Raw genomic sequence first — 14,019 nt, forward strand, 5'->3', positions numbered from 1 at the left:
GTTGGCAATAGTCTGACCTGCATTGATCACATCAATTTGATATTTGTGGGCATATATCATAACTTCATCTCTTTTGGTTCATCTGCCTCATCTGACCTCAAATTCGCCCAGTCGTTGGAAAACAACAACAACAACAACATATACAAGGTTTTGTTTTTGTTTTGTTGTTGTTGCTGCTGTTGTTGTCGTCGTCGTCATCGTTGTTGTTGTTGTTGTTGTTGCTGTTGTTCATCTGCGTAGAACGCACCTGTGGTGGTGCTTGTTGGGGGAAACAACTCTTTTGCTATATGTATAGCCAGTCTGACACTAACTTTGCTCGATCGTTAGGTGGCCGTCTTAATCGACTAGCCTGACAAGTCTATTCGATATTCTCGTAATCATCGTCTAAGAATTTAGCCAGTTGCTGCTGTTTTAGGGTGGCGGGGTCACTCTGAGATTTCTTCCCAAGTCCTTCCCCGGCCCGGTCGTTGCTCGCGCTCTTCGATTTCAAGCTCTGCCGTCGGTCTTTCGGCGTAATCGGTCGCTCGAAGCTCTCGTAGGCGTTAGAGTCCGTATCGCTAGCATCGTCGTCATCAAATCCGTCGATTTCTTGGAAGACCACGGCGGGATACTCGTAGCTGGCGTCTCGGACGATGTCGGGGACGAGAGTGTAGTACTTCGGATCACGAACCATGACGAAACCCTCCGGACCCTGATCGACAGCTGCTGCTGGAGGCGCTGTCTCACGTTGAGCCGCAGAGGGCAGCTGCCAATTGTGTCGCGGTGACATGGGTCTCGGAGCGAAAGGGGATGCAGGTTTGGGCCAAACGGCTGGAGGGTTTTCATAATCTGAGAGGTCGCGATGGGCTTGCTTGACTTGCGGACTCTCTGGCTCCAAAAGGTCGTAGTTGTCCTGGTCCTTTGATGTTTGCAACTCATTGTAAACGTGATATTTCGCACTGTCTTGTTTTTGAATAGTCGTGTGCAAATTTGTGGATTGCAAGAGATCATAGTTGTCTTGGTCGCGCTGTCGATGTTCGAGGGCTTTGTAAACATGTTCTCCAGTCTCAGACTGCTTGATGTCATGTGATGTTGACGTCGACGACACGTGATCAAGGAGATCATACCAATCGCCTCGACCCTTTGTTTCTAGCTCTTTGTAGACGTGCTGATCAGTTTCTGCTTGTTGATGGCCACCCGCCGCTCGCTTCGGACTATCCTGTAGCATCAAATCTGGTCCGCTGCTCGATTTGTTCAGCTCTTCGTATCTGTTAGCATTGGGGTCAGTCTGCTGGGGAACGTTCTGTAGAGGTTGGTCGTACTTCACACTACTCTTCCTCCGGGTGGAGACTTCGTCGAAGATAACTGTTTCCATGGAGGGGAAAATGGCGTTGTCCATAGCAACGTTGCCGATGAGGTCTGTGATGTGGTAGGGTCCCTCCATTCGGATGCTGACACAACTCTCCGTGCTGTTCCTGGACGGCAGCGAGTTGCTCCTTACCAGAGCTTTGGTCCGCCCTATGACACCAAGCTTGGGTGCCTTGGGATTAGATTGTTGCGTCTGCAGGGTGGCAAAGTGGTAGACGTTCTCGTCCGTTGGGGACGTGCTCTCTGGAATCTCAGAGTACTCGAAGCTCCTGTCGCGGCTGCTCCGGACCCTCTTGAAGGAGGCCAGGGTAATGCTGCGTCTCTTGCCCTTAGAGGGCATCCCATACGACCCATCCAATCGCTTCTCGAAGGTGTCGTCTGCAACCCTTCTTACCGACAGAATGTCCATCTGGTAGGACGAGCCCTTGCCGATGGTCGACAGCGTTGTGGACTCGGTTGCTATGGTTTTGCTGCCGTCGAGCCCGTTGTTGATGCCGACGATGGTGGTTAGGAAGTCGTAGCCGGTGTTGGAGACCTGGAGACCACCGTTGCTGCTTGTGATATGATTTTCCTCTGCCCGTCTACAACGAAATTGAGAAATAAAAACATGCCAAAAATGATATATCACGTCAAGACCCTACCTACATTTTTCAGGTTCAGTGACATTTAGGCCTATTTCCCTAGCGAACGATAAACATATACAACCCCACCCCCCCCCCCCAACATTGCAATGATATAAGATTTTCGGTTCTACTGTAAGTCAGGGGAACCATACTAAAAACGTGAAATTCCATACAATTGTTTATGATTTTTCTTTTTGTCATGATTATCAGCAAATGTGTTGTTCCCAATGACGGATCATGTCAGATGGTGGCAAGATGAATTATTTCAACTTCCTGCTCCATAAAACAACGACAACAAGAGTGAAGATGTGAGCACAAATGTATGCAAAATTCGGTGTAACAAGAGAAAAATTGAATTTGTAGCCTACTGTCAAGGCCGCGGTCAGTCTGCCACAATCCTCGCAATCGACTTGATAGGTTAGAGAGAGAAAGAAATATTAACAAGGGCTGCTTTTTCTTTTCTTTTCTTAATGTCTCACCTTTTCTTCTTCCAGAAGCAGCAATGGATGGCAATGCTGAAAGTCAGGATGAGCGCGGCGCCCAGGAGACAACCAGCTGCGAGAATGAGAACCCGACCTTCTGGAGAAATAAGATATCACAGTGGCATTGAGGGACTGAGAAATATCATATATACATACATAAATATCAATATAAATACAGGTGATGATAGAAAGTTAGATTAATAGATAGAAATATAGATAGATAGATAGATAGATAGATAGATGGATAGATAGATTGGTAGATAGATAGATAGATAGAGATAGATAGATAGATAGATAGAGGTAAAGAGATAGATAGATAGATAGATAGATAGGTAGATAGATAGAAAGATAGATAGATAGATAGAGGTAAAGAGATAGATAGATAGATAGATAGATAGATAGATAGATAGGTAGATAGATAGATAGATAGATAGATAGATAGCCACAAGAAGAGAGGTATGACAAACATCGACCTCAAAAGTGAAGCGTGAAAAATCATATTTTTTTAAACAAGCATATCAGTGAAGGATGGATAACTTAGAGAATGATTGACATATCCTAGCTGCACGTCCTCCTTGCTCTGTGCTGTGTGCTGATACCAACTACTCAATCCTCCATATCCCTCCGTTATCAATGTCATGATAACAGTTACTATAATAACTAATGTACTTGTCAATTAAGCATAATTTCTGCAATAATATAGTTATAAAGAGAATGGCTATACGGTAATATAAACTAGTTATGAATATAAAGTTATTGAATCAATTATGAGTGAAAATGTAGAGAAATAATATTTTATTCTCACCTCCCATGCCAGTCGAATCGCTAAGAGCACTTTCTGTCGTTGTGTTGTCGGTGTGTCGAGATGTATCAGGTGACGTGGAAGAACGCGAGGTAGGAGATCGTGTCGCCATTCCGAGAGTTGGTGACGGATCCCTGCCTGTCACTGATGGTATGATGACATAGAAAATCATTATTAGCCATAACAAAATGAAAACGTTTATCTTTTATTTATGTATTTATTTATTAATTTATCTATTGTTGTTTATTAAATTCATTTGACGTTTGTCATTTCCAAAAACGATTATTTACGCAAAGTCATCCTCCGCATCGCCAGTCTCTTTCAAATCAGTATCTGTCAATGATATTCTATGATGCCACTAAAGCCAGTGTTCGAGGCATCTTAACGCCTTTCAAAGTCTCATTGTTATTTGTACTGTTTTGACTTTTGTTCTTAACCTTTTTTTTGTATTCTTTTCAATTTTGGGGGACATAAATTGCCTTTTTTATTTATGTCCCGCCTTACAACCTGCACTGTCTCTTTCGTATGTTTAGTTTTTGTCTTTTATTATTTTAATACCTTCCCTCTTTTTTTTGCTTGCAAAAATTGTCAATGTCAACGAAAGTACTCTCCTGCACCATTTTCAAAATGGAATAACTTTAATTCAGCTCAAACGGCAATAACGTATTACGAATTCTTTGCTCTTACCATCTGTTCGTTGTTCCGGAATTTCTATGATTTTGACGTCATCGATGGCAACACCTGATCCAGGCCGTTGATGAAGAGCTTCGAATGTGATCTACAAAGGTAAAAAAAAAAGTTTAAATTATGTTAGAAGACTATACTTCCCTGAAATCACGAGCATGCCGTCACATTGTTTGTATGTGTGTGTTTGCTGCCCTCAATGTTTGCTAGCCCTATCTTTTTAAACGTCTCATTAGATTGTGTAGGCCTATTTATGGGGAAAATAACATTGCCTAAAGTAGATTGTTCCTGAAGAAATTCCGGCATATACATGCCCTATAAAAGCGAGAAAAGTATGCAAACTATGAGAAATCAGACTTAATACTGTAAAGAGTTAGAATGATATTAGAATCAAGTTCCCTGAAATCACGAATATGCTGTCACATTATTTTGTATGTGTGTGTTTGCTGCCCTCAATGTTTGCCAGCATTATCTGTATTTCATAATGATTCATATTTATGGAGAAAAATAACATACTATATTCTGTCTTCTTGGCATAGATAGCAAACGAACGCCACTGAAGCTTATCAAATATGTTACCTGTGCAATGTATCAACCTGTGTTCTTAATGTAGGGCGCCTACCTGTACTTATGAATAATAGTTAAGATAACTGTTAAACCTTCATGATTACTAAGTAGCTGACACATCGCTCACTTCTTCGACATGGATATGTACAGTGTTTACTCCGGGACCAGTGAACTTTCATATAGCAAACTTCAAAACCAAAAAGTCGACGTAGATTGACCTCTCTTTTCCCCTGCTACCGGATACCCCCTTATCAGACCTATCTGTTGATTTCCGACCAGATCTTTCCTGCAATGGTCCAGTCACGACAACTACATTACCATAAGTACAAAAACTGACACATTCACATACAGATAATCGTTACACATGTGTGGAATGCAACTTGGTCATCGGACAACTGTACACTGAAAGAAAGTCAATTTCATCTTTTTCCCTATGCATCAATCATGAACTAGCTCTAAAATGAACGAGAGACGTTGAAAATTGACGATTATAATTCTGTTATGTAAAGGCCTAAGTAATCACTATATGTACGTTATGTCTGCCATTGATACGTACAGATTTCGGATGAATTTGTCAATGAGGTATTGCCTGATGTGATCTTATATCACATAGAGAGCTATGCCTACCAACGCTTGCTAGCGGTACCTTTGACTCCAATCAAACGGCTATAGCGATTTAAGAATAATGTGGACTTACGCCACAAAAAAGCTATTCGTATATGTGATTCAAAAATATCCTTTCTCCTTCACTATTATAATAATGAGAGTATAGAGTTGATATGTCATAATAATTTATAAAAAGTTATGGAACAGACTTTTAGACAAAACAATATTTATGAAACTATTTTTTTTTCGCTTCACGAGAATTCTAACAGTTGATATTCTGGTAGTGACTAAATGATCGGTGTTTTCTTTGCAGACTCTTTTGTAATTTTCAATGGCTATGCCGGAGGAGACTTGAATTGGACGCAACGACGACCAGATATCGGATGGCTTCTATAATAATTGGGGACACCATTGCAAGGAGAAAAGAGAGGTAGAGCTAGGCTTGGTGTAGACGAGTGTGCATGTCGATGCTTGAAACGGTAGAGGGCGGGTATGGGGAGAAATTGTGCATATAACCACAGACTCTTCAATATCTTACCAGTCCTGGTTCACTGCACGTGAAATCAAAAGCCGCAACCTGCCACCCGGTGGTGAAATCTTGCCTCCGCCACATCATTTCTTCATCACACCCCTTCACAGTCAAGGTCGGGTAGGTGTCCTGGTTTCCTTCCGGGTCGTCCGATATCCACAGGAAGTAGTAAAAGGTCACGTGACCCCGACCGGTGCTGAAGTTCATGCTGGGCGAGACGATGACGGTGGTGAAGTTATTGAAATCAGCCACGCTGGTGCTTTCCAGCGATTTCGTGCTGGCGAGCCAATCTGAGAACAAGATATAGAAATAATGTTATTTTAGAAAGTAGATCAACGAGGATGTGCTTTTTCCGTGATCCGCGCAATAAGTTACAATGTGGTATTATAGACGCTAAGCGAAGTATTTTTTTCTCTATGTCATGATAATATCATAAATGTGATAATGCCAAACAGTTATGTCACAAATGACATGACGTACTGTAAACAACGATATCATTGGGTTTTCCAGCCATTAACTTTGTATACTGCACAAGACAAAACAGAACAAAACGTTTAATCTGACTATTAAGAAGACACTTAAGTGCCTCGGAGTACTACCGGTAGTATGATATGTTTTCTAAATATTCATTCAGTATGTTCTGTGCTAGATCACTGATTCCACATGAGACGATTATGGAGTTGGCAAAATAAATCGATATCAAATCTTCCATCACAGTACAACGTGATTATAGACACAAACGAATGTTTTATAAAGACACAGCAATTTGTGTTTATATTATATTTCGATGTATGTAGAATATCATGCAAAATGATTTTTCATGTTCTGTTTTGTAGACTGATATTCTTTGTTGAAAATGACAAATGAATGAAATGGATTTTGTTATGTCATTGTCAGGACTATATTTGGATTAACTGTCGTTAAATTTGAACCCTCTTTCTTAAAAAAAAATGTGAGTGCTTTTATGTACACATAAAACATTGGTGTCGTGCCACCAAATTTATCTTCTCGTGGCCCGATCCGGTAACTATATAAGATTGTAAATGGATTGTTACGTTTGCTTGTATTTTGGGCCATTATATCTTTTTCGGACCACCAAAATTTCACATTTAAAGATTTCAGTTGCCCGAACGGGCCACCAAAAAAAAAAATAGTGTCGAGTCTTGATAGAAAATAATGTACGCGAACACAAGTATATTCGTGACACTTACATCGATGGTCACGGTCACACCTGATATATACGCAGAAAATAGAAAGCAAGTGTTATAGTCTTTTCAAGGTAACCACCATCATGGCCACGTTCACATGTTAAGTCGATCTAACCCCGAACGCACAATTTCCTGTCATTTCTTTTGCCCCGAATCCCTTGGATTTATCAGAGTGTCTCGCTTGTCTACATAATTTCCGCGTTTTGTCTGTCTGCCCCCCCCCCCACCTCTCTTTCAATCTATCTATCTCTCCCTCACTGTGTCTTTCGTTTTTTTCTTTCGGTCTATCTATCTATCTATCTATCTATCTATCTATCTATCTCTATTTCCATCTTTAAGTCTTCTTCTGCAGCAGAACGTAGAAATATCGCAAGTTATTGGATAGACTTCTTGATCAATTTACTTTACGACTGTTCCCTTGTAATGAGAATAAATCCCTGCGTTGACAGCGTGATATGTACACTTCAAATATATCCTGTATATGTGGTGAACATATTGACGCTTATCTCTGCTGAGCCTAAAATTTGGCGTTAGTTAGGGACGGCGGTGATAATATTTGATGAACTTGAGCATTGCAATTTCTGGTTATTTTTCAATCTGTTCCTTACAAAAAAAAGGAATAATGATAGGATGTGAATTAGGGAAGCAAAATTAAAACTACGTGAAAGAACCAAATCACATGCAGAGAACATTAACTTCATACTTCTCAACTAAAATCACTTGATATCAACCGCCAGTTCTGCATGATGTGGTTGCATAAAATAATACAACTACATTGTATCAATGAAGAACGCTATTCTTAGTTTTTCGTTTTGGTACTGCTTGTGCAGTGATATTCATTATAACGTATTCAATATAGGCTTCAAAAGGGCCGGGATATATATACCCATGTTTTTCTTACTTCCTCAAACCAGTGATCACAACAAAAAGAGTGCAATTGGTTTCTTCTGCGTCATATAAAATATTCAGATGACACACATTATGTTTTTTTTTAGTCACATCTCGACAATGCTCTCAGAGGCGATACACTTGATTGGGCTAGCTGAACTACAATCTGACAGAACAACCAACAGGAAAAAAAAGAATGTGGTTAACAATACCAATAACACCGCATTGAGACAAGGTGCACCGTGAAATTCCCTACTGATTTTTTAGACGTTATTCTTTCCCTAAAAGCCATCTTGGCACAAACACTCGAATAGAGAAACAGGAACTTTGAAAGAAATTTGACCGCATGAAGAACGACATTACTCTTATTATGATACAAAAGTTTCTAATTTTGAATTTGAAAACCCTTCCTTGGCAAGCAGCATTTAAAGGGTCTTTAAAAATATTGCGAGTTAGTAGAATGTATGGATTATATAGATACGTATGAAATAAAGAAATAAAATTAATATGGTATACATGATATAGACTTAAATTTCGTCTGTTTCGCATTGTGATATTGAGATCAACGAACAATTCAGCTGTAATGCAGGTATAATTATGTAGTCATACTCTTGATTATGACCTGTTTGTTTCTTTCCTATACAATTCAGATTAAATTACATGAAAGCACCAATGTTCAATTCTTACCTAGATTAGATTCGGGGGTGTGGTCGGATCGTGGTGCGTTTCTCCCCAGCTTGCCCCCCATGCTCAGGGTCCACAGCTCCAAGTGGTGTACGCCGTTAAGGTCAGGTACGATCTCGAAGCCACAGTTCTCCGTATTCTCGAAACTGCAAGAGGCGAGGGCTGTGTAAGAAACAGGGAAATATTCATGTTTGAATTTGTATGATATAAATTAAAATCTTTCAAGTAGATGATATCGAGTGTCTCGTTACAAGATATTTGCAGAACTATCTTTGCTTGTTATTTTGTTCGGAGGGTTTAGTCGGCTTGGAGAGCGTTGTTCTAGATATGTCTAGTCCCAGATTGGTCTCTGAACATGATGATCACTATTGCAAGTGACGCTCTCATGGCGCTATTTTGCTGACCCTGCTTTGTTGTAGGGTGGACGAGAGTTGACAAATTAATAGTAATGATGACAGCGATTGTAAAAAATAATGATGATAATAATAATGATACAGGATGGCCATCCAAAAGATGGAAACAAAGCACACGACATAATTATTATCAAATGTAACAACATCAGCAACAACAAAACAAGAATGAAATGATTTGTTGATCCTATAATGGAACAGTCTCTTGCAGTCGGTGGTGTCATATTCTTATTTGATCCTCTAGCTATCTAAAAACAAAACAAAACACAACAACGATAATGATAACGACAGCAAAACTCGGAGAAAAGAGAAAACACACACACACGCACACACACACACACACAAAGGAATTTTCAGAAATTTTATGAAAATTTCCATCAATTGTTTCGAACAGAGGTTGAGACCCACATATCCCTCTGTGGACAGTTTGTTCTCTCTGAATATAAAGAGGAAAAAACTATCACGGTGGATTTTGTTATTAGACAAAATATTTAGATTCCCCTAATTAACTATTTCTGCTACTCGTGGACTCTTTTATTTTTTTGAGGAGTTTTTTTTTTCCTCTCTCTCTTTCTAGTCGATTTAATCCCCCGCCACAGCCGGCAGTTTCTAATTTGTAGTTTGGATTATCCACCGTTAGTCTTTCCTTCATCTAGGCGCTCATTTTCTCGTGCAGACAAATTAAGATGGAGTGGAATATGGAAAAAGAGGAGTTAGTATAATAATGCGGCGCACATGCTTGTAGAAGCCTCCGCGCGCTTTCAGCGGTGACAGACGGACTCAGGAGGGATAGACTTCGGGGGAGATAAGCGGGTTGTTCGCAGAGACGGGCCGGCACGGGCGTCGCTTCGGATTGGGAAGATCCTTCCTTTATTGGGGGGATGCTAATAAAAGAACATCCCATGGTCGCTTGAAAGAAGGCTGTGGTAGTATGAAATAGACTTATGATAATTATATTTACGCACACAGACCTGTAAGAACTTGTAACTGTATACGTATCTACATAAAACAATAGATAATGGTCTTGTGTTATGCGTATATTGATGGTGTAGTATCGTATATGAAATAAAAATGTATACACAAAGAGGCACACAGACCCTGCATGCTCCTAACCCTAACCCTAATCCTAATCCTGAACCTAATCCTAACCTTAACCCAAACTCTAACCCTAAGCCTAACCCTAACTCTAATCTTTACTCTAATTATATATTACTAACCAGTATCTAGCTGAGGGTAATCCCTGATACGACCCTGTCATTATATTCTTCTCATCTTCATCGGCGTTCAAAACTGTGGGTCAACCCCGGCTTTCCGATTGGTACGCGTCAAAGCAGGCCAATGTATGATGCATTAAAACCCTGCTGTGTTATTCGCTTTGATAAACTTTAATGGAATGCGATGATTTTTTAGTCCCCCAAATATTACATTTGCACCAAATTATTCCAACAAGAGAGTCCCTTAACACGGTAAATTATTGCAAAATAGATTGAAGTATAGGGATAAAATGGAATGTCTATAATCATAATTGTGAAGTGTATAATGATCTGGTCTGGCCAATACTGTTGTCATATACAGCTTACGTGCAAAACTGCAAAGCTCAGGCCTATTAAATACGTCACAAAACCTTCATGACATCACGGCTCTACCAATGCCCCATGACGTGACCTTGCATTTCCTCACGGACGTCACTTGTCACTGCTTGTCGGAAAGATGAACCTTCTTGAAACAATAGATGATGTGTTCTTATATAGCCTTTGTGCATTTCAATATACACCTGTACATAATGTTGTTGTTTTTATTGAATATAGCACGTGCACAGGGTTCGTGTGATCGATGTGCTCAAGCTCCTCTAGAAACTGATGACAAAAGCGCTAAGACGTATTGCTATGTCACCTTTTGTTGGTCATTTCGACATTCTGGCTCATTTCTGAAAACGCTAAAACATTTATCATCCTTTTATTCAATAGCAATTTGGGATTACCTTGATAATCTTGAGTCGGTATCAAAAAATAATGTGTACAAACCCGAGGGCACTCATGGAACAAAGCCCATCAGCACTCTTTTCCGCGTACCTAGTAACAGGAAACTAACTCCAATCATTATGCTTAAAGGCACTATTTCCAGTTTGAAGAAAACAATGCAAACTGCATGATCCGACATGCCATCAGAATCTCTGGTATATTGCGTGAAAATGAAGCTCTGTTTAAAAAAAAAAATGAAAAAACGGGAATATATCCAGGATTTGCCAACTTCAAATTTACCCACACAGACGGCAGTGTCACAACCAACTGTTAAGTCGACGGTTGATAATCATCGTAATTTTTGGTCGGATATAATTATCTTGAGTAATCGCATAAAAGAGAGACGAAAAACATTTTCTTTTTGTGCGCTTGAGAGTTTTTTTTTTTCATTCCTCCAATCAGCAGAGCGAAGTTCTGTAAGCAAAGTTCGACAATGTTATTCAAATTGAGCCACTAAAGTGTCAATCAACAAACAGCGTCTGTAATAATTCAAAGCAACTTATCATGAGGACTACAGGTCAACGTGGAATTCGTATGGTCATGTGACCTCATCACACTTTCATACCAATTTTTGTTGTAAAGGAATATAAATAATGCAATGGGTTGTATACAGCTTCGCAAAAGAAAAAGAAGATTGGAATAACAAATACCAAAAATGGTATTACAAAAAAAATTATAACAAATACTTGAGATCTCGGAAACTGACAGTACACATATTGAATAAACTATAATCATTGCATTTATGATCATCATTATGCAGTGACAAGTGCAATGAATAGATACCCTATATGGTATATCCGCAAAGACATAATGTGTCAATCTGCGCTGGTGTATCATAAGTCTATATTATGTTAACCTGAGTCGAGCAGCATCGACAGTATTTTGAATGGAACAGCTGAGTGCAAACGCAAGACAATAATGCAATAAAGAACGTGATTCTTATATAAAACAGAACAAAGCTGTTATTCATGCGGAAACACACTCTGTGCAGGTCATGTATTCCAAATCATCTGTGCAGGCGTTCTGCGCTTTTTCAGAATCTATAGAATGATAGTTTATGGTTCCATCAGAAATAGACAAGCAAAACAAAGTGACTCTGCTATTTCAACATCAAGCTGTATGATGATTTTTACGACTAAGTTCACTGACGTCATCACAAAGACAATGTTTCTTGATTGAATAATTGTATCCTAGACGTTATCGGCAGTTGGTCTTTAAGCCTTTTGCTTAGTTTTGTTTTACCTTACTTTCTGCGAGCCTGGTAGCTACAGAGATTGGTAATATCCGTAGACTCTGTCGATTGGTTCAGGAACCCAAGCTTTAAAATATCCGATCCCATCGGAAATGCTGTTGATCAGATAATGTTAACCTTGGTCGGTTCGTTTGCTTTTTGTTTTTAATCAATTCTATTTGCATGCTATATAGGCATGAAGTTCTAGAGACCACAATAGACATGGAAAATGGTATTGGTTATCTATCAATCTCTTTCCTTATTATTCATTTATATGATCTGATGTTTGTCTATTCAAACACGGATGAAATCTCTCACAACCTATCTACAGTTCGTATTGCTTGAAAGATGAATAGTTCTTCCTGTTCCTATCGGTAAGCTTCGCTTTGGAGAAACATAACGTCTATGTGCATGAATAGTGTAACTTTGCCAATGAGCATGATGAGTTCAAATTAGAAAATGTCAAACTTGCTGAAGGTAATAGAATGACGCATGTTTTCTTTCTTATCTTTTGCGTTTTGTTATATCTCTAGGGTGCTCACGGATGTTATTTCGAGCAACAGCTAACTTCAGGACAACCATAAACATCGAAAAAAATCTTTTGCCTTTACTTGTTAGTTTTTTTTTTGTCTTGCCATATTTGTTATCATTTCAGTATGGAAGAAAAGAAAAGGTCCGAATATTCACCTCTCCCCAACCTCCTTTCTCCCCAATAAGGGGGAGCAAAGGTCCCTTGGACCTACATTGAGAGGTCCAATACCACACAGCATCCGGCGTTTAGCTCGTCAGGCGTCACCGTTTATTGTGGGTGATGAAAGCGGATCTGCTCGAGTTATACAGGTCTGCCGCGCAGCTTTGGACTTCTAGTCCTATGAGATAGGCTTGAAACAAACAAGCCAAGGGAATTCGATATTATGTCTTCTTCCGGAGAAAGGAGAAATTGAAGTTTTCATCACGGACAGCGACGTGCACTTGGAACACAAAAGGAAACATTATTAACGACGATGCCTATTGCCGTATTGGGTTAAGCTGGTAACATACATTAGGAAGTTCACGTAAACAACAACGCGGGTGGTGATGAGAATCGGTGAATCTAACAGTTCAATTCCAAGGGTCAAACCACTTCCTTCGTATAATGGCGACAAAGTGCTCAACTCATTGTTCAAAGAAAGAAACAATACAACACAATGGAAGTTATTGAATGTTTGAGGAATTTATAATAAAGAACGAATACGGACGATCTAACTGGAGGAAATGGGCTCAATCTTCAAAATATTGAGATTTACCAACGCTGAAATGTGATGAAACCACGCATGGAATCATATGACATTGTCAGGCGTTAACATCAAACGAAATAACCGAAGTAGATTATGTTGCATGTCAAATTAAACCGGATTGTCTTATCGATGTACTTACTTCTGTTTGCCTGCTGGCATGTACTGGAGCGAACGGCTGAGAGTATACAGCAGACGATGAGATACCACACGGACATCATCATCTTCGTTTGTGTATACTTTCCACTGGGTGCACAAGTAGATGGTCCTCCGACAAGAGTGGTCCGTTTTGTTTCCTTCTCTACCAATTTTCCAAAGCTCACGAGAGGAGTGAGTATAGCCTACATACACCTGTAAATGATAAAATCATGTATAATGCCAGTGGTAGAACCAACCGGTTCGATGAACCCCGAAGATATGGACGATGCTACTTCAATTGCCGATATTTCATACGTGGTCCATGGTAATATCAAACAGGAAAGCACACACAGCGATGAAACTCGGTGGAAGGTATCCTCTCTCTAGATGGTGACGACGGTAATAGGCATCAATGACAGTCTACGACATTTCGCTGGACTTGCGAAGTTTTAATTGATTATGCTTTTTCCTGAGCGCTTTTCTTCCTTTTGGTGCAGCGATGATAAAAAAACCTCGGTTGTAACT

At 39.8% G+C, this 14,019-nt stretch overlaps 1 protein-coding gene across 1 annotated transcript; it reads right to left on the reverse strand.

Moving 5' to 3' along the window:
* Window positions 1-358: 358 nt before the first annotated feature.
* Window positions 359-13,580, reverse strand: LOC139744615 (uncharacterized). Its single transcript, XM_071655045.1, has 7 exons — window positions 13,499-13,580; window positions 8,424-8,582; window positions 5,650-5,930; window positions 3,942-4,032; window positions 3,258-3,398; window positions 2,450-2,549; window positions 359-1,928 (listed from the first exon to the last, which is right to left on the reverse strand). The coding sequence occupies exons 1-7, from the start codon at window positions 13,578-13,580 to the stop codon at window positions 359-361; spliced, it is 2,424 nt and encodes an 807-aa protein (XP_071511146.1).
* Window positions 13,581-14,019: the final 439 nt, after the last annotated feature.

Source organism: Diadema antillarum, unplaced genomic scaffold, assembly GCF_040938485.1.
Source record: "Diadema antillarum isolate AM-2024a unplaced genomic scaffold, OU_Dant_1.0 seq00001196_RagTag, whole genome shotgun sequence".
Lineage (NCBI taxonomy): Eukaryota > Metazoa > Echinodermata > Echinoidea > Diadematoida > Diadematidae > Diadema > Diadema antillarum.

What these genes read in the sequence shown, in the direction of transcription:
- LOC139744615 (XM_071655045.1), bottom strand. Translation starts at nt 13,580, where the DNA reads ATGATGATGTCCGTGTGGTATCTCATCGTCTGCTGTATACTCTCAGCC. An exon ending in TCCGGAACAACGAACAGATG is followed by an intron (nt 3,399 to 3,941) that starts GTAAGAGCAAAG and finishes TCATACCATCAG; the next exon opens with TGACAGGCAGGGATCCGTCA. An exon ending in CGATTCGACTGGCATGGGAG is followed by an intron (nt 2,550 to 3,257) that starts GTGAGAATAAAA and finishes TTATTTCTCCAG; the next exon opens with AAGGTCGGGTTCTCATTCTC.